This window comes from Mustela erminea, chromosome 17 (genome assembly GCF_009829155.1).
Source record: "Mustela erminea isolate mMusErm1 chromosome 17, mMusErm1.Pri, whole genome shotgun sequence".
NCBI classification, from domain to species: Eukaryota; Metazoa; Chordata; class Mammalia; order Carnivora; family Mustelidae; genus Mustela; species Mustela erminea.
The window spans coordinates 16,193,721-16,216,342 of record NC_045630.1 but is presented as its reverse complement, the minus strand read 5'-3'; the positions used below and the strand labels follow the sequence as shown (position 1 = coordinate 16,216,342).

At 48.3% G+C, this 22,622-nt stretch overlaps 2 protein-coding genes across 3 annotated transcripts in view; one reads left to right on the top strand and one right to left on the bottom strand.

Annotated features, from left to right (window-relative positions):
• ACBD6 (acyl-CoA binding domain containing 6) overlaps positions 1-1,623 on the top strand; it is a 119,516-nt gene extending 117,893 nt beyond the window's left edge. The window contains exon 5 of the mRNA XM_032317520.1: positions 1,320-1,623. Within this exon, the coding sequence (XP_032173411.1) occupies positions 1,320-1,474 (155 nt within the window). The 3' untranslated portion in view covers positions 1,475-1,623. The remainder of the gene's footprint in view (positions 1-1,319) is intronic.
• A 10,664-nt stretch (positions 1,624-12,287) lies between these two features.
• Positions 12,288-22,622, bottom strand: part of LHX4 (LIM homeobox 4) — a 44,809-nt gene continuing 34,474 nt past the window's right edge. For both annotated transcript variants that reach the window (XM_032318916.1, XM_032318915.1), the window contains 3 exons: positions 19,561-19,715; positions 19,077-19,248; positions 12,288-16,882 (listed from right to left, as the gene is read on the bottom strand). In XM_032318916.1, coding sequence (XP_032174807.1) covers positions 16,488-16,882; positions 19,077-19,248; positions 19,561-19,715 — 722 coding nt within the window. In that variant the 3' untranslated portion in view covers positions 12,288-16,487. The remainder of the gene's footprint in view (positions 16,883-19,076; positions 19,249-19,560; positions 19,716-22,622) is intronic.

Sequence of the window (22,622 nt, the reverse complement as noted above, 5' to 3'; positions counted from 1 at the left end):
TGACCTTTGGGGTCTATTACGAATAGCGCTGCTACACACATTCTTGCAAACATCACCTAGAGAGCACGCGTACAAGTTTCTCTAGAGTATGTAAGTAGGAGAGGGATGGCTGAGTGCAGGGCCCACGTGTGTTAGGTTCAGCACACAAACTGTTGTCCCTAGTGACCACACCAGCGTGCACTCGGGCCATGTGGAGGGGAGCTGCCCTGCCGCAGCCCTCTTCTGTAGCTTCTTGTTGTCTGTTCTTAATTTCCACCTCTCTGCTGGGTATGAAGTGGTATCTCCGAGTTTTAATTTTAATTTCCCTGACTACTAATGTGGTTATTCATCTTTTCATATGTTTATTGCCATTTCTGTTTCATCCTGGATAAAATGCCTATTTTTGCCTTTAGCCCAGTTGTGTCAGTGCATAATGAATGCATCTTTGTCTCCTGCTGATCCGCGATGCCAGCATTGTCATAAATCAGGTTTCTGTGTATGTGCGAAAGCATAGGTGGCTGTCCGTTCTAGCCCTTTGCTCTGTGTGTCCTTCCTGGACACGTGCCATCTTCATAGTGAATCTCCACATCTGTAGGTCTGTGTCGCCTTCCTGTGCCTTGTGTGATTGGAGTCATTTGTTTGTTTGTTTTTTTAAATAAATGAAAGTTCTGTAGAGGGATGGTCTGATGACTAGGCCAGATATTTTTTTTCATTTGCAAATTTTAAAGGTTAGTTAATTACCCATTTAAGCCCCTCTTCAAAGATAAAACGAAATCTTTCCTTTTACATTTACAACATTTTTAGCCTTTTGACCTAGCCTGTAAACCTAACATTATTCTGATCAAAGTCATACATTAGCGCTGTTTTTGTTCTTTCCCTCTTCTCATTCTTAAGATACTCTAAAAACCTCACAGTTCTGAAAATGTGTTTGTTTGCTTCTGGGCAATGAAAAAAGATAGACTCGATTTTCCTAACACTTGAAAATGCACTTTCATGGCCCCGTTCTTTTTTTTTTTTTTTTTTTAAGATAGTATTTATTTATCTGACAGAGATCACAAGTAGGCAGAGAAAGAGAAGGAAGCAGGCTCCCCGCCGAGCAGAGAGCCCGATGCAGGGCTCGATCCCAGGACCCAGGGACCATGACCCGAGCCGAAGGCAGAGGCCTTAACCCACTGAGCCACCCAGGTGCCCCCATGGCCCGGTCACCCTCCAGCCCCTGTTAACATTTCTCATTGTTCAGGATCTCTCCCTGCTCTGCACTTGCCTTTCCTGCTGGAGTACAGTCGTTTCTCTTTGTCTCACGGTAACCTTGTTTTCCTGTTTGTCGATTTTCCTGTCAGCTGCTGCCTGTGAGTTTTTGGACATTGTGGAGCTGCTGCTCCAGTCCGGCGCCGACCCCACCCTCCGAGACCAGGACGGCTGCCTGCCAGAAGAGGTGACAGGTTGCAAAGCTGTATCTCTGGTGTTGCAGCAGCACACGACTGGCAAGGCTTAATCAAAGACTGGAAAACCACAGTCTGTAACATCAGAGAGCTTCAGTGATGAAAGAAAACGGCAAAAAATAATACTTCTTTTACCACCATCTTTGGTATACATTGGCTAATAAAATCAGTTCTGAGGAACTAGGATTTTGAAGTCTCAGCAGTTCCTTCTCCTTGCGTCCATCCCAGCAAGTACAGTTTGGGTGATGAACATGTGTGCTGTGCATAACACAATCCAATTCTGCCGAGCGTGCGCTGAAATTTATCACTGCTGGGGGGGCGGGGGCAAGGAGGAGACACGTCGTATTTCACAATATTAAACATGGCTGCTCTTTTTAAAAAACCTGCAGAAGCAAAATATGACCGACAGTGCTACACTGACAATTAGGGAAAGTTGCATGAAATCCCAGTATGGTAGAGAGCAAATGCTTCTGTGGCATTTTCACGGCTGCTCTGAAGAGGTAACTGTCTCCTCTTTTTGGCAGATGGAATTGAGAAGATAGAGAAGAAAGGGGTGTTAAGAAAAAGCAAGCAAAAAAGGGTAGAATTTTGACCTAAAAGGGGTCTAGAAATCAGAAGGATAACCAGATTTACTGAAAACCTCAAAATCTTGGGCATTTTAGAATAAGATTGAACACCCTCACTTCAGGATCAAAGCACAGATTCCAGAGACTTCACTGTTTAGGTCAAGGTTCCTTAAACTCACCTTCATCAAATGGGGAGGGGTTTCCCTAGCACCCTTTTAATTGGCTCTAATGTCCCCCCTCCGCCCCCGATGGCCTTCAGCAATAGTCTCCGGAAATGGGCTCAGACCCAAACTGTGAGGCCTGTTTGAAATGTGAAACAGCCCATAATGCCCTAATGCTTAGCTGTGATTGTAGTTATTTCTGGATACCAGGAGAGCTTTTATTTATTTATTTATTTATTTTAATTAAAAATACAGACAAGTACACCACAGTGTTTCTTTAAAGAATAAACAAAATATGCCACTGTTGAAACTGGCTCCCTCTCTGGGTTTTCCCCTTTAATCCTCAAGAACTCCATCTGGGAAATTCCTTGACATCTCTCGTTGTATAAGGAAAGTAGATAGTTGTCACAGGAAGAGAAATGAAGTAAGATGATTTCAGATACAAAGAGGACTGTTTAAAGATAGTTTTTCCAATGTGTCAATATTAAGAGAAGTCATAAACCTGCTTAGTGGAGCCCTGGACGGTGGACACAGTCCTCATTAGCTCCACCTAAACTGTCCTGGAACAAGCCCCTTCAGAGCAGAAATGAGGCACATGAATGCTGCTTATTTTGTGATTTTTCTAAGGTGAGTTCTTATTTTCCGAGATGTAAACCAAAACCATTCACCAAGACTATTCATTCTTTAAATGGTTTCTTAATTATCGGTGGAAGTGATGTGCACGTTAGTACATACTGAAACATTACTGTGATTCTGGTAGAACTTTCTATTCATTATCTGTTCTTTTCCCATAATCTCAGCCACATTGCAACCTGCTATGAAGCAAAACTCTCATGTTCTCCATTCGTTGTGTTTTAACAAACACTATTCATTAGTTACAGTAAAAGTGACCAAGATGTTGCATACAGCTTTCATGAATAGTGTGCTTTGTGCATTTTTAGGATATTAACAAATCAAAAAGTCATTTCAGATTTACAGAGTAGTTATCTAAGCAGGAAGCTAACAAGGAGCTTCTTTTCTCATTTCTCTTTTGTAACTTGACCTTAATTTTTTTTTAAAGATTATTTTTAAAGATTATTTTTTTAAAGATTATTTTAGGGGCGCCTGGGTGGCTCATTTGTTAAGTGTCTGCCTTTGGCTCAGGTCATGACTCCAGGGTCCTGGGATGAAGCCCCAAATCGGGCTCCCTGCCCGGCTGGAAGCCTGCTTCTCCCTCTCCCATTCTCCCTGCTTGTGTTCCCTCTCTTGCTGTGTCTCTGTCTGTCAAATAATAAATAAAATCTTTCAAAAAAAGAAAAGATTATTTATTTTAGAAAGAGAACGAAAGAGTGCAGAAGGGCAGGGGCAGAGGGAGGGACAGAGGGAGAAAGAATCTCAAGCAGACCCCCCGCTGAGTGCAGAGCCCAACTCAGGGCTTGATCCCGTGACCCTGAGATCATGACCTGAATCAAAATCAAGAGTCAGACACTCACCTGACTGAGCCACCCAGGCGCCCCGACCCTAAAATTTCTGAGACAAGTTTTTTGTAACCTGTTTCGGCACATCAGAAACGATACAGGATGTTTTTACGCAAAGAATATAGCTTGTTTTTTTATTAATTTTATTTTGAGGATTTCAAATTTACATTCAAAGCTGTCACTAAAATCAGTCATCAGCTTTACATTTTCAGGTGCATTCTAAAATCGTTTGCCCAATTCTCTATTCTTTTGTCACTGGTACTGGAATTTTCGAAAGCCTCCCTGTCGTGACAATGTGTGGTTCATCTCCCTGTGGCTTGAGGGGAAGATTTCATGCAGAAATGTCAGAAACCTGGATCTTGGTTTGTTTTCGTTCCCCTTAAATTATTGGGTTACTATGTAGTGCATCACACGTCAGCCAGATCATGTGTTCCATTGGCAAAAGCTGCAATAATTCCCACCAAGCAAAGAACACAAATTTACCGGAGCAGAAAGCAGCCAACCTCCCAGATAACATGGCAACCCATCTCTTCAGACAGTTCAGCAGGATAAAAGCAGGACATAATTTAATTTAGCATAACTTTGGTTCTGCTACGCATAACTTTTTTTTTCCTAGACAGATTAGTAATGTTCAAGCCCATTAGTAATTTAAAATATCATAGAAAACCTTTCCCTGGAGGTTCGTTTCTGGTCATGACACAGCAGGTATTTAAAATAATTGTTGCTTATTTTTCCCTAAAATTTACAGGGATTGGAACTCGATTTACTTGACCCATTGTTGAAACTCTTTGATTTGTTATTTTTATCATACATGGTATTTTAAGAATTGAGTCTCCACTGTGTTCTCAAGCTGGAAACTAGTTCAGCTGGAGGAGAGGTCGTAAAGCAGTGGGATAACTAAAGACATTTGTCTGAGTTAGGAGAGGTTTCATTTTGCTACTTTGCACTGGAATTTTCTAGACTGGTTATAGATTGCCTTTCTACTCTTACCTCACTCTCAGTCCTCAAGAAGATAATTCTTCCTATCTTCAGGCCACCTCTGTAGATGTACGTCTACTCATAAAAACTTAACCTAGTCGCATTTTCCTATGTCCCTAAAAACTGCAAAAGGATATTTGTTGCTTTTTTTCTTCTTTTCCAAAGATACTGTGATCAGAACAACACTAGCGACTCTTTCTGTATTTTTTATTCCTGACCGTCGTTCGCTTTGGTCTCCACCAACTAATGAAAGAGGCCCGATTGCTTTCACAGTAGTTTGTTTGTTTGTTTTTAAGATTTTATTTATTTATTTGTCAGAGAGAGAGCACAAGCAGGGTGAGCCGCAGGCAGAGCAGGCAGAGGGAGAAGCAGGCTCCCTGCTGAGCAAGGAACCCCAAGCAGGACTCCGTCCCAGGACCCTGGGATCATGACCCAAGCCAAAGGCAGACGCTTAAAGACTGAGCCACCCAGGCCCCCCTTTCACACTAGGTTTGGTACACGCTAGTGAAAAATGAGGAATAAAAAGAGAATCATGTAAATAATCCTTGAAAAGGAGACAAAAATACTTGAATCATTGGTATCTTTCAGAACGCTTGCTTGAGTCTACAAAATCAGTGTTTTTCACTCTTGGGGAGTTCCAGAACACTTTGAAAAACTATGAACCTGTTCCCTACAATATAGTGTTGTGTGTGGAATTTTGAAACGTTGACAGATCTGAAGCCCGTCTGTGGACTCCCCGTGGGTCTGTGGATCCCACTGAGAGCCCTTTTTCCTGACTACTTGCTACAGTGTCTCAAGAATGAGAAATCTTTTGTTGATTGACCCTGTTTTCATAGTTCTAAGTGCTCCTACCAACCATGCCTATCTGAAAGAATGAGAAGAAAAGCTTTTTTTTGATTGTTGTTTTTTGGGGTTTGTTTTTTTTGGTTTTTTTTTTTTTGGTTTTTTTTTTGAGCTACTGACCAAGTCTTTGGTATCCAGCAGTTTTATCACTGATCACCACGTGGCAAAATTTTTAAAGAAACAGTGGCCAAAAAGCTGGACTCTGACCTCTTTGACCTCTGATTTTGCTGCAGGACAGAAATGAGCCCACGTGTTAAGTCTGTGTGACTAGTGATGTCTTTTCACATGCAATCAGTGTTTTTGAGTTTCAGAGGCTTCACAGATGTTATTTAATCTGTCATCCCAACCTAGTAATCCTGTCAGGTAGGTAGCACAGGTGTTTATTTAGGCTGTTTAAATAAGGGTGAATTGAAGATACAAGCAGGTTACTTAAATTGCCCAAGATCACAGAAGAGCAGTAGAACCACACTTAGGACCAAGTCTACTGTCTGTTAGACCACAAAACTCGTGTAAAGTTTGAAAGCTCTTCCTCCATTCAATCCATAGTTTTTTTTTTTTTTTTTTTTTGAGAGGCCGCTGAACGAAAGACACTGTTCTAGGCCACTGTCATTCCCTTTTCCAGTTATCATGGATATTTAGAATTACCTGAAGTCATCTCAAGATATTGCGTGAGGTATCTTGAAAAGTCTCATAGAAGTTCATAAATTACTTAGGAAAAACTAAGCTTTTTTAAAAGATTTTTATTTATTTATTTGATAGAGACACAGCAAGAAAGGGAATACAAGCAGAAGAACTGGGAGAGGGAGAAGCAGGCTCCTTGTTGAGCAGGGAGCCCAGTGCGGGGCTGAATCCCAGGCCTGGGCGTCTGAGCCCAAGGCAGACGCTTAATGACTGAGCCACCCAGGCACCCCAGGAAAACTAAATCTTTTAAACCTCCTCAAATAAAGATATAAGGAGTCAGCCAATTGGCCATATCTTGTTTACTCTTAGGCTTATGAGGTAGAAGGATAACAACCAAAATATAATACCTAGAATTGTACCTATTATATCTTTTTTTTTTTTAATGTTTCAGCATTTTCCAGCTATAAGGTTGCTATAATCAAACGAAACTTTCTATGAAGTAGGTACTTCTTAGCTTCCTGCTTAGCTAACTGCTTGGCTGCGGGTTATTACTCTGTGTACAGTGCAGCGTCTCTGGGGATTAATGAGCAAGGAACATGGTGACAGGAGAGCTGAGCTTGGGTGGCAGAAGGGGTTAGTGCCCAGGCTAATAATACCTGCTTCAGCTGAACGTGAAGACTTCCCAATGTTTATTTAACATTTAACATTGAAACATGAAAGTTTTCATCAAGCTTCAAGTGTCCCCCAAACCCCCTTCATAAATAAATATTTATCACAGAATAGGTATGTAACCCACCAGCCACAATTTAGCAATAAACATACTGAGTTTAAATATTTGTGAGTGAATCTCAAATCCCAAATCCTAAGGTATTTTTGGATGAAATGCTTTAATAGTTGTTAGCACACTGTATTTGATCCTTTCTAAGGCACACTTTTTTTTGGTTAGGGATACGTAAACTGTGTCTTACAATCAATACTTCTTAACTTCTAGGACAGAACAGTAATTACAACTTTTGTACAAGATTCTGCACAAGCATCTTAACCTCAGGATAATTGTAAAAGTAGAAATAATTGGCATTTTCTCTGTTTTGCAAATGAGGGAACTGAAACTCAGAACTGTTAGGGAAATCATCTGAGGTTCTGTAAGTAGAAATAGTAAGAATGTTCATCTTTTTATAGGTAAAGCACTTCAATCTACGTGATTTTTTTTTCCCCCAGAATCAGGGTGATTGTCCAAACTCTGTGATACCAGGCCAAAAAGTTTTCCCTGCACCACGTTATCAGGATAAACCACTGTGGAAACAAACAGCCATACTCACAGGTACATTAACAATGCAGCCTCTTCGTGGATCTTGTAGCTACCCACCAGAGTTTGTCCTTATGACATAAAAAGCATTCAGTGCAGTCTGTTGTAATCACGTGACTTGAAAATTACGATCCTTATTGGAGCTTAACCATAAGCATCTTCAGTTATTTTAGTATCCTTTCGCAGCTCCTTCATCAGGGAGATTTTGGATCAAAGCACAGTGGTTATCGGGCTGATAATAGTAATCAGCTTCCTTGTGCTTATGCACCAAGTGTGACCAGTTTTTCCAATACGCATTAGTAGGCTGTACACTAGAGGACTGAACGGGAAAAGCTAGCTAAGCTCATCTTCATTCCCTTACCCTTGAAATATTGTCGTGCTCCTCCCTGGAAGCAGAACATAACGGTCTGTTCACCGGTAGTAATTGGGAATTTGTGGCTCTTTATTTCTTACTATTTTTACTTTTATATATAAGTTCTTCAAAACTTTCTTTCCTGTGTTTTGTTATATCACTTTTCTTGGCACAATTATAAATGTCATTATGTTAACATTTTTTACTGTCTCTTCCTTGGGGATTCACGTACTGAAGTCACTTCCAAAGGTGTGTCCCTTCCTCCAGTAATAGGGCCCTCCAGGCCCCCAAAACTAGATCGGGCTATTTATAAGGTACTTGCTAGTTTATACTCAAGACAGAAACTTCCTTTCTGATATTCTTCCTACATGGCCTTAGAAGGAAAGAACATGAGTTTGCCATAGAGCTGTGAGGTTGAAAACCAGATGGGAAACATCCCAGGAGCTGCCCCTCACCCGTTCATTTGCCTCGTGGTCGAACTCAGTGCCCTCTGTGTGGGTGGGGATATGCCCTGTGGAGCCTGGAACTCGGGCCTGCAGTGGCTTCCTCCGGGGCTCTGTGAGAGCACTGGGACTGGAGCACTGCGTCCCACGGGGCTGCCCGAGGCAGCGACAACAATGTCATCCTCCGCCCCGAAGCCAGGATTTATTTTTCCCCTCACTTGTGTAGCAATCCCGGCTTCCATTTTCATATTTAGAAAGTGAGTTCGGTTGATGGACACTTTGTGTAATAAAAAGCTCTCTTAAAGTACGCGCATAGGCGCACACACAGGACAGAGAGTGGCAGCACCCCTGCCCGTGGCTTTCACGGAGCTCATTTGTAGAGCGCGGAGCTCAGTCCTGGATATGTTTATGGCACTTTAGCTCCGCTTGTGAGTTTGGAACCCTTCCAAAAAAAGAAGAGAAAGACATATATTATTGTTTATAATCTGCTTTATTCCGCCAAACCTTAACTGAGCAGACTTGTGGATTGCTGTTTAAATCCCTCAGTGCCTTTAACTACCGATACAGAAAGTGGTTAATGCGCGTTCTAAACGGAGCTTGGCATCCACTCCAGGAAATCACTTTAATTGAGAAGCATTAAATGTTAAAATGAGTCTAAAAAAATACTAAAGCCAGCACACATACTGAGTATAAAAGTCCTGGCGCATCAGTAATATAGGTTCCTGGTTATCACAGCCCTCTAGCCTGGGTGAGTCTAAACCACGCCGTCGACAGGTGTCGAAAAAGTGACTTTCAATTCCCTAGGTCGCTATCTGCAGCAGCCGCCCCTGAGCTGGCAGGCCAGCAGCCAGCCTTCAAGGGGTCCACTTTAGCTGTCAACTTTATAGATGTTTGGTTTTCTGGAATAATAAGCTGGTCCCAGGTGACTAAAATATGAGATTTAACCCTGAAGTCCTTGCCTGGGTTTTCCATTGCTATGTGGAAGCCATCTGTTGAAACCTATTTACCATTTTAATGACCTTTAAAAAAAAAAAAAACTGCATATTTCCAGTTCTAAGTGTGTGCCAAGACCACTTTTTTGGGTCTGTATTTTATCTTTCAGGAAGTAATTCCCAGCCTTTCCAAAATCCCCAAACCCCTCCCAACAAACCGTAGATCCTGGTCTAGGGTTGGCAGGGAAGTGAGAGAAAGACAAACCCTAAAAACAAAAACAGAACTTTCCCGGCTCTGGAGACAGCCCAGCCTGCGTATCAGTCTTGAAAATCCCAGCCAGTTCAGTGGGTGCTGAGCAGCCTGAAGAACCAACAAGGCTCGTGGGCACCTTTTTCTCCTGGGAGCACCCCCCCCACACACACAGCCCTTCAGGAAAGGAGGAAGGTGTATCCTTCAGGGGTGTCCTGTGCCTTATTCATTTACTCTCCGAACAACATACCAGTTAACAGCATACCAGAGTCCACTGTTTGTGCTCACTGAGGGAGATGGCCAAAGGAAAGATCGCCAAAGGAAAGGGTTCTAAAGGAAGATCCTGAAATCCCATTGGACAAAAATGAGAGAAGAAAATGAATGCAGAAGTCATCCAGGCACGTGTGTTCCATGCAAAAGCCCCACCCACCGTCTCTAAAAAGATGTTAACCCACTGTCCTAGGGCAGGAGTGGATCGTCTAGATTTTTATTCAACAGTTTGGGTGGCTTATTTTTATTACTCCTTTCAGAAATATAATTTTTAAAAGAGTTCCTTTTCCTACTGACTTGGCCCCTTTTAGAAACACTGGGGTTTTTTTCTGCAGCGGCAGTGGCCACTGCCTACTTCCCCAAGGCAGCAACCATGCACACAGCCAAGCAAGCAGCCCGCACAAGCCCTTCGCTCACAGCCGCTCTGCGCAGCGGGCAGAGGCCGTTAGGAAGAAAGCACCAGGAGGTGCCAAATGATAAAACTGAAGTGTCATTCTTCTAGGGAATGCAACAATTTTCCTTTTAGACTGTAAAGGATGATTTTGAAACGATGCCTCAAATATCAAATCTAAGGAAATACATCCAGACACGTGAAGGACCACCTCTCGTGGTTTTCTTCTAGTTTGGCAATCAGTTAAGTTTACAACACAATGATTAGCCTTTGGTCTCTTATTAGCCCGTTCTGGTTTGGCTGAGTTGAATCCTACGCCCAAGGAGAAAGAAAGAAAAGCTGTGAAAATACTGAGTGTTGAGCCTTCATTCATCCTGGGTTTGTGTCTTATTTTATTCTGGCCAGTGATTTCTTTCCTATATTCTTCTTTAACCAGCCGTCTTTTTGAAAAGCCACTGTCAGAAAATCACGCTGCTCAGGGGCTGGTTTCTAGTGACCACCAAAAAAAAAAAAAAAAGTCAGATCCCCTCTGCTTCCTTTGTGAGCTGAGAACACATTTCATAATTCCAAAAGTTACTAGACTGGCATTGTCCCGGCAGCTGTGTGTGTAGAGTACAAAGTGGAAATGGTCTAGTGACTGTCAGCCTGATATACTCAAAAGGATTGCCAGCGTCCCGAAGGCAAAGTTCAGTAGTGCCCCAGGGATACTCGGATGAGTAATTAAATTGAGGAGCAGCAGAGCCCTTCGTAGCCGCTTCGTGACTCTCCCTCGCAACCACGCAAGGGACTGGGCTAGTGAAGGAAACAGTCCTCGCGTCCAGCACCTCCCGGTCCCCCGCCAGCACCCCCACTGCCACGTGACGCTCTCATCGTCACCCACCCTGGCCGCCTTTCTCGGCCTTACGAAGTATTTACCCTAATTCCCTCTCCTGATAGCAGAGATTTGGGTCTTTACTAAAAGACTTTCAAGCCCCCCAAGAATCTCGCTGGATGTCGCTGCGGTGTCGTTCCTGTGTGACAGCACAGACCACAGACCATAGGGCACAGCACGCACCCAGGAGCTACGTAGAGTCGGGACGAGCTGGCAGCAGAATGGGACTGAGGACTCGGGAGTCCAGAGCCCTGCCCCCTTCCCTTGTACCCAGGCAAGTTGTTCTTGTGGGCAGTGTTGCTCACACAATAGGATGACAGAGAAGCCAGCACTACTACTGTCTAAGGAGTCTCCAAATACGTCACCATGCGCTCCAGGAGAGCCAGGGGCTAACATGATGAATGCGTTTGGTCTGCCCAGCCTCAGCACACCCCAGCAGCACCGTCCGTACAACCCTCTGCAGGGTTGTTCTGTGTCTGTGTGTCCGAGTAACAGTAGCGACTCGCCACACGTAGCTGCGGAGCACTCGAAACAGAGCAGGCGTGAGGAACGGAACTTGCGGTTTTACTGAGTAGTAACCAGTTGAAGTGTAAACAGCTACGTGTGTCTAGTAGCCGCCATGTGGGCAGTGCACCTGTTTGGGATCTTCTCTTCAAATAAAACTCATCACTAATGGGAAAAGCACTAGTTCTTCCTAGATGGAAACCCAGCTCTAAAGAAATAGGAGGACTTCAATTTTTTTTCTTTCTTTTTTTTTTTTTTTTATGAAAGAAGCTGTGTTGCTTTTTCCATTCCAGCCAACCTTCAGGTCCTGCACACTAATAAAGCCTCTGGCAGAGGAGAAACCAGAAGATTCTTCTAGAAAAGCTCATCAAGGAGCCCGGATGACTCTGATGAGTGTTTCTATCCTTCTGTCCACCTCTCACCCAACCACAGATGTTTGCACATTCTTTCCCTGGGGAGAAAATGTTGAAGTAGGAACGACTTTTTAAAAAATGCACCAGGACAAACATTAACTAACATTATGTGGCCAGTGGGTTTTCTCTGCCCATTCCCTAAGTTTAGAAGCAGAGAATTGGAATCCAGAAAATTGCTGTCAGCAAAGCCAGAGCACTTCCTCTAATCGAACCCTTACTGGGCACTTCTGGTATTCATGGCTGTAAGTCGTTCTGGCATTCAGAGTTGTATTTTGGGTCTCTTTCCAGTGGTGAAAGGACCCCATGTCAGCTTGGCTTTTTGTCCTAATTATATCAAGAGAAAAAACATCCAGAGAACCAAAATGAAAAGCAAGACACATCCGCTTCTAAAGAATGTCCATATTTATTTGACATAATTTTACCATACACATCTCATGCCAACACACAGGAGGCGTATACAAACAAACGCACCAGCTTCTGTGTTCCAAAGTCACATGGCAATAAATAAGGATGGGTGGGTCCTTTTTTTGTTCTTTTTTTTTTTGTTTTTTTTTTCCCCCAGGAAATGAGACTTCATTTCTTTTTAACTGTACAAAATTTACACTGCCAAGGGTGAGGGCCACAATCCAGAGCTTAGGGGATCTGGGGCTTTGAGGTCTGAATGCAAGTTCAGAGCAGCTTCTGGGTCCCTGCAGCCCTGAACCCACGCATTTGGCTGCACACAGTCCTCGAGTGGGGACGAACACATGATTCTGGTCTCTAGGTGGGCCGCAGACGAGAGCGGGGGTGTCCTCCCCTGTCCACCTGTGCTCTGCCTCCCTAAGGAAAGGAATGCTTGGCACACCTCCCAGACCTGCAGCTGCCTCCTCACCAGAGCTAGCAGCATGAAACTGTGCTTTCTGTGGGGTCCTACCAAGCAGTGTGTGGATGGGATGGCTTTGCCACGCTCTCTTTTTTTGGCTCCGGTCACCGTGTTAGAGCAGTTAGAGCAACTACTGCAAAAAGGGCCAACTGACCAATCCAAGAAAGAGAGAGCCAGTGATGTGCTTTTTTATTTAGCTTTCAGCATGCCCAGAGCCCGTCAGCAGCAGCCAATAAAACAAAACTCATTTCCGCTTAATTGAATTTTTCTTCATGTCACGGTTTCCAATTTTTAAAGTGCAGTGTTTAAAAATGAGCCTCCTCAGGCCTTCCAGCCGCTGCTGGCTGAGGAGGTGTGGTCATTATTTCTGCGGATATAACAGAGATGTCAGTCGGGGTGCGTGGGAGGGGTCACGCAGGAGCCTGGGGGGCCAGACGTGCACCGTCAGTGGGCACTTCTGCTCGGCTGAGGCCTTACCGCCCGTCCTGCAAGGAGGCAGTTATCTCAAAATAACCAGCTTGAGCTTCAGAGACGTTAATGTCCTTTGTTCTAGCTACACTTTCTGCAACATGAGCTTCAGTATGAAGATCTAATGGCCCCAGTGATCTTACTAGTTTTCATGTTTCACGCTCAAAAAAAACAACCAAAAAAAAAAAAAAAAAAACCAGAAACAAAAGACCAACTTTTAAAGACACTCCAAAATGCTTGTCTTGGGTCTTGTTCTCTTTCCCTGATGTTTACTGGTTCGCAGGAGTAACGTGATCAGTACGGTCGCTGATTTTCATTCTACATTACAGTCCTGACTACCAGCTGGGGCAGGAAAGAGAAAGGACGAAGATGGAGCAGAGTTGGCCTTGAGTTTGCCCAGCAAGTCCCTGAAAGGAGCCAGGCTCCCCGGCAACGTGATTTACCCAGAGGGCCGGCTTAGCCCTTGGATTTGGGGTTTCCTCTACGCTTTTCTTAAACATCTCCGCAAATGTAGATTCTTCCATAGCCACTTGGGCCCCGTTTTTGCTCATACCAGTTATCCCTGGAAACTGGAGAGGTGGGGAGTTTGTTTTTCTTTCTGACTTTAATTGGCTCCGGGATTCCGAAGCCACCTACCCTAAGGTCTACCAGCCAGATAACGGTCGCTAGCTCATTGCCCTCTTGGAGCCAAAGACAGATCCAAATATTGTAAATGCCTGTAGAAGTTCTCATTTCATTTGAAAAATTCATCCATATCGTTTTAGCAAGGAGGAAACTGCTCCCATGTAGCACTTACCCTCGGTAATAGAGGGTTACTAGGGTATTAGCCTATGAGCACAGTGAGCGCTAGGTGAGTGCCTTTAAGAGAATGTCAAGGCGATAAGCCATGGAGGAGCCAAGGAATCGTCTTGGCTTGCGGTGGCTCCGTGGGGCCCTGGCCCAGGCACGTGCCAGCCTCCTGTGTGAGGAGACACACCTCAAATCGGAGGCCTCTGGGGGCTGTACTTCTAAGTGAGGCACCAATGCTGCCGCTTTCCAGGGAGGGGGCTGTAGGGAACTTCATGCAGTCTCCCCGGCTTTCTGGCCGGTGCTCTCAAAAGGGCTCTTCAAGCCAGCCGACCCCCTCCCCGCCAAACCCAAGAGGCTGCTACTGCCTTCGACGGTGCTGCCGTCTGAGTGCAGGAGATGTTATGTTCCTGGCGGGAACCAGGAACCCTTCTCCCGCCACCAAATCGGGAATGAGCACGAGGAAGTCACTTACAAAACCCAAAACAGATCAACTTCAGTTGATCTTAAAAAACCAGCGACACACACAGAGGGCGCCTGTCTCTCCAAGAGCGCGCCCTCCCTGCGCTGTACGCGCCAAACATGGGAAGTGGCTCTGAAGTCCTGGGAGTCCCTGGGCCAGTCAGGCCGAGACGCTGGCGAGGGTGGGACAGTGGGTCGCTGGTCCACAGCCCAACACCGTCTCTCTCCTGCGTCCCGTGAGCAGCCTGCAGACACTGGCTGGAAGAAGCTGTCCTCCAAGGGACAGTTGTGTCTTCCTTCCCTTCACACGGCTAATCGTCTTCCGTGCGTGTCCCCGCTCCCGCTCCCCGCGTTCCCACTACTGTGGAATCGCCAGGAGCAACCTGGCTCGGTGTGACCCAGCCCCACCCCTACATCTGGAGCCTGAAGAAGTCTAGGTTTGCAGATTCTCCAGGCAAAAGTCACAGCAGTTGCAACACACCAGAAAGTAAGGGGACGATCCCAACTGATGAGAGGTGGCCAGAAGGCTGATCCCAGGAATTCACTGACTACGCATTTCAAAGCCTGACTGACCTCATTTTAGTCGTGGGAAGGCGCCTGTAGCAGATGCAGCAGCCAAAGTGGTGTTTTCGGCCTTCCTTTAGCCTGCCACCACGTGCCTGAATCCCGGGGACCTCAAAGTGGGACGAAGCACTCACAGAAGGGGCCAGCATCCTTACGCTCCTGGCCCGTCACTTCATGTGAAAGCGAGGCAATGCCTGCTTACCTTTTCCTACTCTCTTGTTTAAAAAGATGGAGGCCAGAAGAAGGCGCCCACCGTTTCCCAAGGGGACCGGACTGCTACCTAGCTCCTACCCCGTGCTGTGCGCTGCAGAACTCCCTGACGGACAGACGTGAGGGGTGTGAAGGAAGACTTGCGGCAGCAGCCCAGAGAAATGCAGCCCGAGAACCGCCTGGAACCCTTCAGGCGATCTTAGGGCTGCTCCCTAGTGATCATCTCCACCAAGGTGGGCCAAAAACACATTACTAGTTCTTGGTAGACACCAACACTGTCCAATTGAGTCAGCTACCCCAGAGAAAGCTCTCATTTCTCAAGGGCTGGGGTGGGCTGGCCAGCTCGTCTGCACCACCTCCTGCCGAACAGACTCAGGCCGGTCCAGCCTGCGGGATGGGGAGCTCTGGGAGGCTCGTCTGCTGACGTGGCTAAGCGGCCTGCACGTTTAGAATCCAAATGCGCCTGCACTGATTGTCGATCTGTTCTTTCCGTATTCTAGCTTTAACCACTGTGTAACCCACAGCCTGCGTTGTGGAATAAATGATACGAGCAAATTAAAAAGGCACAGTGTGCACCGAGGGGACTCATCGGGCAGTCGCTGTGATGGTCCAGGGCCACTCAGCTCCAGCCTGAGTCACCTGCAAGGAAAACCACTTCTTGCCATCGGGGTTCAGTGATAGGGAGGGGATTTCTTAAAAACCAAAGTGGACAAATATTGTCTGGCTTGTACTTCTGGGCAGGAAAGAAATCATATTTTTCATAGAAAAAAAAGAAGAAGAAGAAGAAGAAGGGGACGTTTTCAATATCAAATGGTGGCCATCAGAGTTTTCACTGACCTTTAATAAGTGACTTTTTATTTTCAAAATTAGAGTTCAATAAGGTGGTCCAGAAATCACTTTTATTATACTCAAGGGCCATGATGCCTCTACCTCAGGGATCTCAGTTCTGGTGAGAGCAGTGGTTCGGGAAGCATCTCATAAGACACCAGTCGGAGCAGAATTCCCAAAGGCCAAGGTGGCCTGACGGTCACCTCGTGCTACCAAGCACCGAGCAGCCAAAGCCTGTAAGCAGGGCGGGGGTAGGAAGCCACCAAGCAGCACCCTAGCGCTCTAGGCTCTGCGCCCCTGTGCCGTGTTCTGAGAGGAGGCTGCCTTCCCACGACCCCCCCCCCCACCCAGGATAACAGGGCCCTAGCGTGGTCTGGTCTCTCGCCCGCCCAGGGATCAGCGGAGGACTTCCATTGAAAATAATGGAAATTCACAGTGGCGCGCTTTTGATCCTGAAAAGGCAAGTCTCTTTTGATCCTTGAAGATATTCTCTCAGGCCAGGACGGGTAGGGTGGGGAGGAGAGATGTTTAAAAAGGAGGATGATCCATTTCATCGAGCCAAGAGGCTGGGCTCGTGGGGAAGTCGGGATAGCCTACACTGCTTCCTGTGGAGATGTCAGAGGTGGGTCCCCCAGCCATGGCTCTCAGCGTCTGGCTCACTCCCTGCCCCGCATGCGCAATGATGCCCAAATTACTGTCCACCGTGTAATCCAGCCCATTGAGCAAAGGAGCGTGTGATGGCAGGGACGATATGGAGGAGGGAGACTGGGGGACTCCATAGGGGCTCCCGTCCCTCAAGTCCTGATAGGATTGTCCTGTCCCGTCCATGGAGAAGCTCCCATTCATTAACTGTCCGCCTGTAACGTCCCCCACGTTGCCATAAATCCTATTGGTGTGGCCAAGTTCTGAGAGAATTTGATCCTCTGTGGACAAAAGAACGGAGATTTATTGTCAGCCGCCAGGACTCCGGTGGTCCCTGTTCTTCACAACCTAGGAATACACGTGACCAAGGAAGGCGCCCAAGGGAGGCCGCTGCCTCACTGCCAGGCTCGCGTCAGATGCCACCACCATCCACTTGGCAGCCCAAGACGGACCCACGGAAGAAACACCTGCAGAGACTGCCGGCAGGTCCCAGGGGTCTGGACAAGTGTCTGGTGAGTTCGCTGGTCCCATGTGGCTCACGGACTAAGCTACACTAAAGCATATGAATGCCTGAACTTTGTGGGGTCATCCGTCAACACCCCTTCCTTCTACAAATGGAAAACTACGTGCTGACAGGATTTCATCTAAGAGCTTTCAGGCTGGGAAAACTTCTTGGTTTCTTTGGTTGGGGAAGAAGGCCCATGGGGGCGGGTAGCTGAGGGCCATTCTTGGGCATGGACACAAAATCCTTCTGGTCTACCCAGAAAAGCGGTTCAGTATCGAAGGACTCGGTTTCTCTCTCTCTCTCTCTCGAATACGCTCTTCACTGGGGACAAAGTATTGACTTGATTAAGGCAAATGGGCATTCTTGTTTCTTGAAGAATTTCATTAAGGGCTTCTAACAGAACCTGTGCTACCCGGAAGAATGCATCTCTCCAACAGAGGCGAGCGGTTTTAGTCTTAAGAAAGAAGAGTTCTGTAGTTACCCAGAGAGGTCCATGACATGTCGACCTGGGGTCCCACCTGCGCCCAGCAGAAAAGAGCTACAAAGCAAGACGCAACAATCCCGCATGTTCCAGATGTTGATTCTGGCAGCTCGGATCAGACTAAATGGCTTTTCTAATTCCACCAACACAATGGGAAGGGGAGCACAGGCTCTTGACCCCTTCCCAGGACCCCAGAGGGCAGACCTCCCGAGTAAGCAACAGTCCTTTCAGGGCACCATGCTCTGGCCCCCAGCTGGTTCCATCCTCTGCCCCACGAACTTCCTTCTCTATTCCCACCCTGGGCCCGTGCATCCGCTCCTATCAAGCCTCCCCAGACGAGACGTCAACACCCATTCCTTCTACAACCTGCCCCAGGTCTGCCCACCCCTGCCCCCCTACCCGCCAACTCCACCCAGAAAATGGAAAGGGGGAAAGAGCTCATGCTCTTTAAAGGGGGGCAGAATGGTGAAGGCTCGGCTCCACTGGAAAATGGCCATTATCTGGCCTTTCATCCCATACGACCCTCTGTGGGTGCCACAGGCTCCCTGTGGGGACAGTCATGACTTCCAAGTGTACCACTATGCTGAACTTCACCCAAACACATCCACAGTCGGTTGTGTTCATCAAACCCCACAACAGCACTGAGATGGGCAAGGATGTAGCTGCTCCCCACTTACAGATGTGGAAACTGAGGCTCAAGAAAAGCGAATCGATCTGAGGGAGCCACAACTGGCAACCAGATTTCTGAGCCACCCCCACCCCACCCACTGCCTACTCTTCCTATCCACCCACAACAGAGGCCCTTCCACCGCTGAGGACTCAGTAAATGAGAATAGTTACGGCTGTTTGCAAACAACCTTGGGATCCCAGACATGCAGCGATTTGCCATTTTGCTGACACACGAACTTAAACGTAGCGCATGCGGCAAAGCTTCTGTGCGGGGGCCAGGACGGAGTGAGCGGTGGGGGAGGGATTTCAGAAGTGAGACCTGTCCCCATCCCGCATGGGCTCACTGTAGTGCTTTCCCAGGGCAAAGGGCCTCCTGAGCACGTCCTCCCCGCCACCAGGAGACGAGGACGGGGGCTGCTCCAGGGGATCATGGGACGAAGGCCAGGGTCCCCCCGAAAGGGAAGGGAACGCAGGAGAGGGGCCAAGGACTGGGGCCGAGACACGGCCGTCTGTTGCCAGCTGCACGGGCCAGCGAGAGAGCCCCAGTCCGCAGGAAAGGAGGGGAGGTCTTGGGGCCCACGATCCTGGGGAACTCAGCTTCCACATTGCAGCAGCAGAGCTCTCTTGTGTCCTACTCCTTGTCCCGTCTGAAAGGGCCACTGACACCCGCCCGCCCCCTTCACTGCAAGTCGCCGGGAAGAGCCTGGCTTCAGGAGGCAGTTGTCCAGGCCTCGAGAAAGATCCCTCCTGCTTGTCCAGAACTACTGATTCCCGGGGGCCTTTCCTAAGGCCTCGGCCTCGCGCCTGCTGCCCTGCTCACCTCGGAAGCTCAGCTCACTGTCACTGACCCCACAGTCCTCGGCAGAGCTCTCCTTCTCCTGCTTGCCGCCGGCCCGGCTCCGCTTCACGCTCTTGTAGAACTGTCCCCAGCGGTGCCGCCCCGCGTCCTTCTTCAGGCGCTTCTCCTTGGCCCTTCGGTTCTGAAACCAAACCTGCCACACGAGCAGAAGGGACCCACTCGCGGGGTGTCCGCCGCAAACCCAAGGCCCCCAGGGTCCCCAGGACAGGTCGCTGGAGATGCACTGAAGCTTCGGTCGAGCTCAGGGCCTGGAGTGTGATGTGCCCGCTACTCCCTCTGCCTCCGGCTCCGCTTCCACAACTGTCCCCGGGTCCCAGCTCCCAGGGCACTCCCTGAGCCTCCCTCCTGCACAGCGTGGATGGCACAGATCACACCCCGGCTCAGCGAGAGGGCTCAGGCCTGGGACCCCCAGACGGCGGAGGCAGCCAGGGGCCCGATGTCTCACCTGAACGACCCTCATGTCCAAGCCGGTCTCGGAGGACAGCTGCTCCCTCACGTGCCGGGCGGGCTTGGGGGAGTTCTTGTAGGCGCTCTTTAACGTCTCCAGCTGCTTCGCGGTGATGGTGGTTCTGGGCCGCTTGGCTCCGGCCTCGGAGTCGTCTGCAGGGAAGACCACTCCTTACCGGGTTCTGCCTGCCCCAAGCGTCTGGGGCTCATCCCCTCCCCCCTCCTCCTGCAGTCTCGCCCACCGTGGGCAGAGCCATGGGGAAGAATAGGGAACGACCCCCACGGAGCCCACTCCTCACCACGGGCCTTCCCATGTCACGGAAAAGTGAGAACAGTCCCTCGCTCTGGTCCCTGCCCCGCTCCGTGCCCTGCCAGCCCAGCCACGCAGGGGCTCCCACCAGACGGAAGGGGTACGGAAGGCAGAGACACCTCTGCCCCTCCCGCCCTCAGGAGCCCCCCACTTCCCAGATCCCTTTGCGGGGGCCACTCTGAGCTCAGAAGGGGTGACCAGCGCATTCACTAGTCATCTAAGCAGCATTCCCCCATCATGGGTCAGACCCCGCTGTGGGACGCGCGGTCAGTCGCGTGGATCAGACACGGGGAGGGAAAGACGAGGGATGAGACGGCAGCCGCGAGGGCCAGCGCGGCTCCACAGGACCTGCTTAGAGCTCACTGACGCGAGCGGAAAACGAGCTGCTTACTCGGGCCAGAGTCAGTATTTTTTGAAAACCACTGGTCTGAGGAGGGTTCAGGACAACACACGGCCAGATCCCAGTCTTCCGTGGATTCTGAGCAGATAAGCCTGGAGCTCCCGGCGGTCAGAGGCAAAGACCTGGACGCACCCAGGAGCACACAGTTGGGGCAGACGGCTTGTCTCCCCTCCCAGCGCTAGACCTCCACCATTCTCTGTGGGGCACCCCGAGTCCATAGGCCGCCACTGCGTCCCTGGCTCTCTGGGTCTTCTGGGTTCCCTCTCTGGGTCCTTTAAAATGTCACTGCTATATTCCTACCTTCCTTTCCATTTAAGAAAACCCTCTCTTAGGACCAATAGCAGCCAACATTTGCTAAGCACCTACTATGTGCCTGGCGTGATCTGAGAGCTTCATGTGCAAACAACCCTCACGACAATTCCAAAAGATGTTTCTTGCAGCCGGGAGACCTGAGTTCAGCCTTCTTGCTGAACGACGGAGTGACCTGGGCGAGTCCCCTCCCTGCTCTGAAGCCCAGGGCACCAGCGCCTGCCCTGAGTGCGCGGCACATGGCCCGAGTCCGAACGGCAGTCACGCCCACAGCCGAGGGAGGACGAAGTCCCCAGTTGTCTTCCCTTGGGCTGTTTTCTGCTCCAGCAGAGCCATCACAGTCCTCCGTCCCCTCCACCCGCTCCCTCTCCGGAGCCCTGCGGCCAAAGAACAAGGCTTCCAGATCTACCACGGCAGAGACTGAGGAAAACCTCCAAAGTTCTCTACTTTAAATTCTATCGAAAGGAATCCAAATCTGCCCCTATTTACACAGATGACAGTGGACAGCATTTGATGCCAACATGTAATAGGGCACTTTGAATACATCTCTACGGTCTTCGGATCTAAAATGTGAAATAATGAAACCAGCAAAAAATTGTGATTCCTCAAGAACTGTCTAATTTTTAAATAGGCCGGCCTAGTGATTTTAGAAACTGTTTTCACCGCTGCCATTGGGATCTACCCGCCATCCTGGTTTGGTGGCCCAGGGGCTCAGAACTGCTGTCTCTGTGCACAGGACTTTCTTCTTGCGATTATGGGGACTATTATGCTGTTATTTTAACATTCACTGTTATTATAATTTAAAATCTTTTTTATATCCTATAACAATGTCATCCAAGTATTCATTAAGTAGTGGTGGCAGGGCTCGTGCTGAAAAATGTACCCAAAAATCAATAACTTTGGTACGGAAGTTAAATGTGATAAAACGCTATGAAGAAGGCCAAGCGAGACCATGATATCCTCGGCTGTTAATTTAGGAGAGAGCATTCTGCAAGGTATTAGAGATAGTGCTGAGAAAATAAAAAGTAGCATTAAGGCAAAGATACACTTCACCGGCTATGGATTTATGTGCTTCCAGAATACATCCCCCCCCCTCCTACTTTTTACATTAATTCCTATGGGGAAATTAGTCTTAAAATATGTTGGTTTTGAATTATGCAGGGTCTCCTAGCACTTGTCCCTGGCATAAAATGCAACCTCATTATATTGAAAATGCAAATATCCAGGGGGATGTAACAAATGAACAAAATCATTCACACTAAGGTACAAATAGCTGATATTAGGTCCTTTGTGTAGCCCAAGGGGAGGAAACTGTAAGCCTGAAAGAGGGTTTAGATCAGCAAGGAGGAGTTAAAACATACAAAGAACCAAATGTCCCAAAGCAGACAAAGGTCCCCGCTGCACTCAGGTTGCCCGGATTTCACAGGATGGACTGGCCTCTGCCCCATTGGCAGCCAGAGGCAGGAGGAAGGCGTCGGGAAAACTGTATGACCTTCGGCTACCTGAAATCCTAAAGCAGATTTTTCCCCCTGTTGACATTCCTCTTCCTCGTGCCTCTCACTCATTCAGCCTCCCTCTCCGCAGGCGCCTCCTATGCAAACCTCAGGGAAGGGCCCTGTGTGGCAGGTGCTACTCCCCACCCCCCATATGGAGCTGAGAAATCAAAGCTCAACCAGTTACACAGCTGGCCAGGGAGCCCCCAAGTTAGTGACTGAGCAGAGATATCCACCAGCCTCTGATGCCAAGTCCCGTGTCCTCCTGAGGTCTGGTGCGACACAAAGAATCCCCGGTGGAAGTGTTGGCTCTGCCGTCACTCCTGCCTCCCAGCTGGTCTCCCCCACCTCTTGAACCGTCCCCAGCAGAGGTGGGTGCCAGACCGTGAGTGCTCAGGGTCTAAACAAGGCCTCCGAGGATGAGAGCAGCCGCCGGCCCAGAGGGAGGTCACACATTCTTAGTATCTCTGGGGAAGGGCAGCTTGGGATCTCTGAGCCCATCTGCTTTGATGGCTTATCCCCGACAAGATGCCCTAATCTTCTCTGAC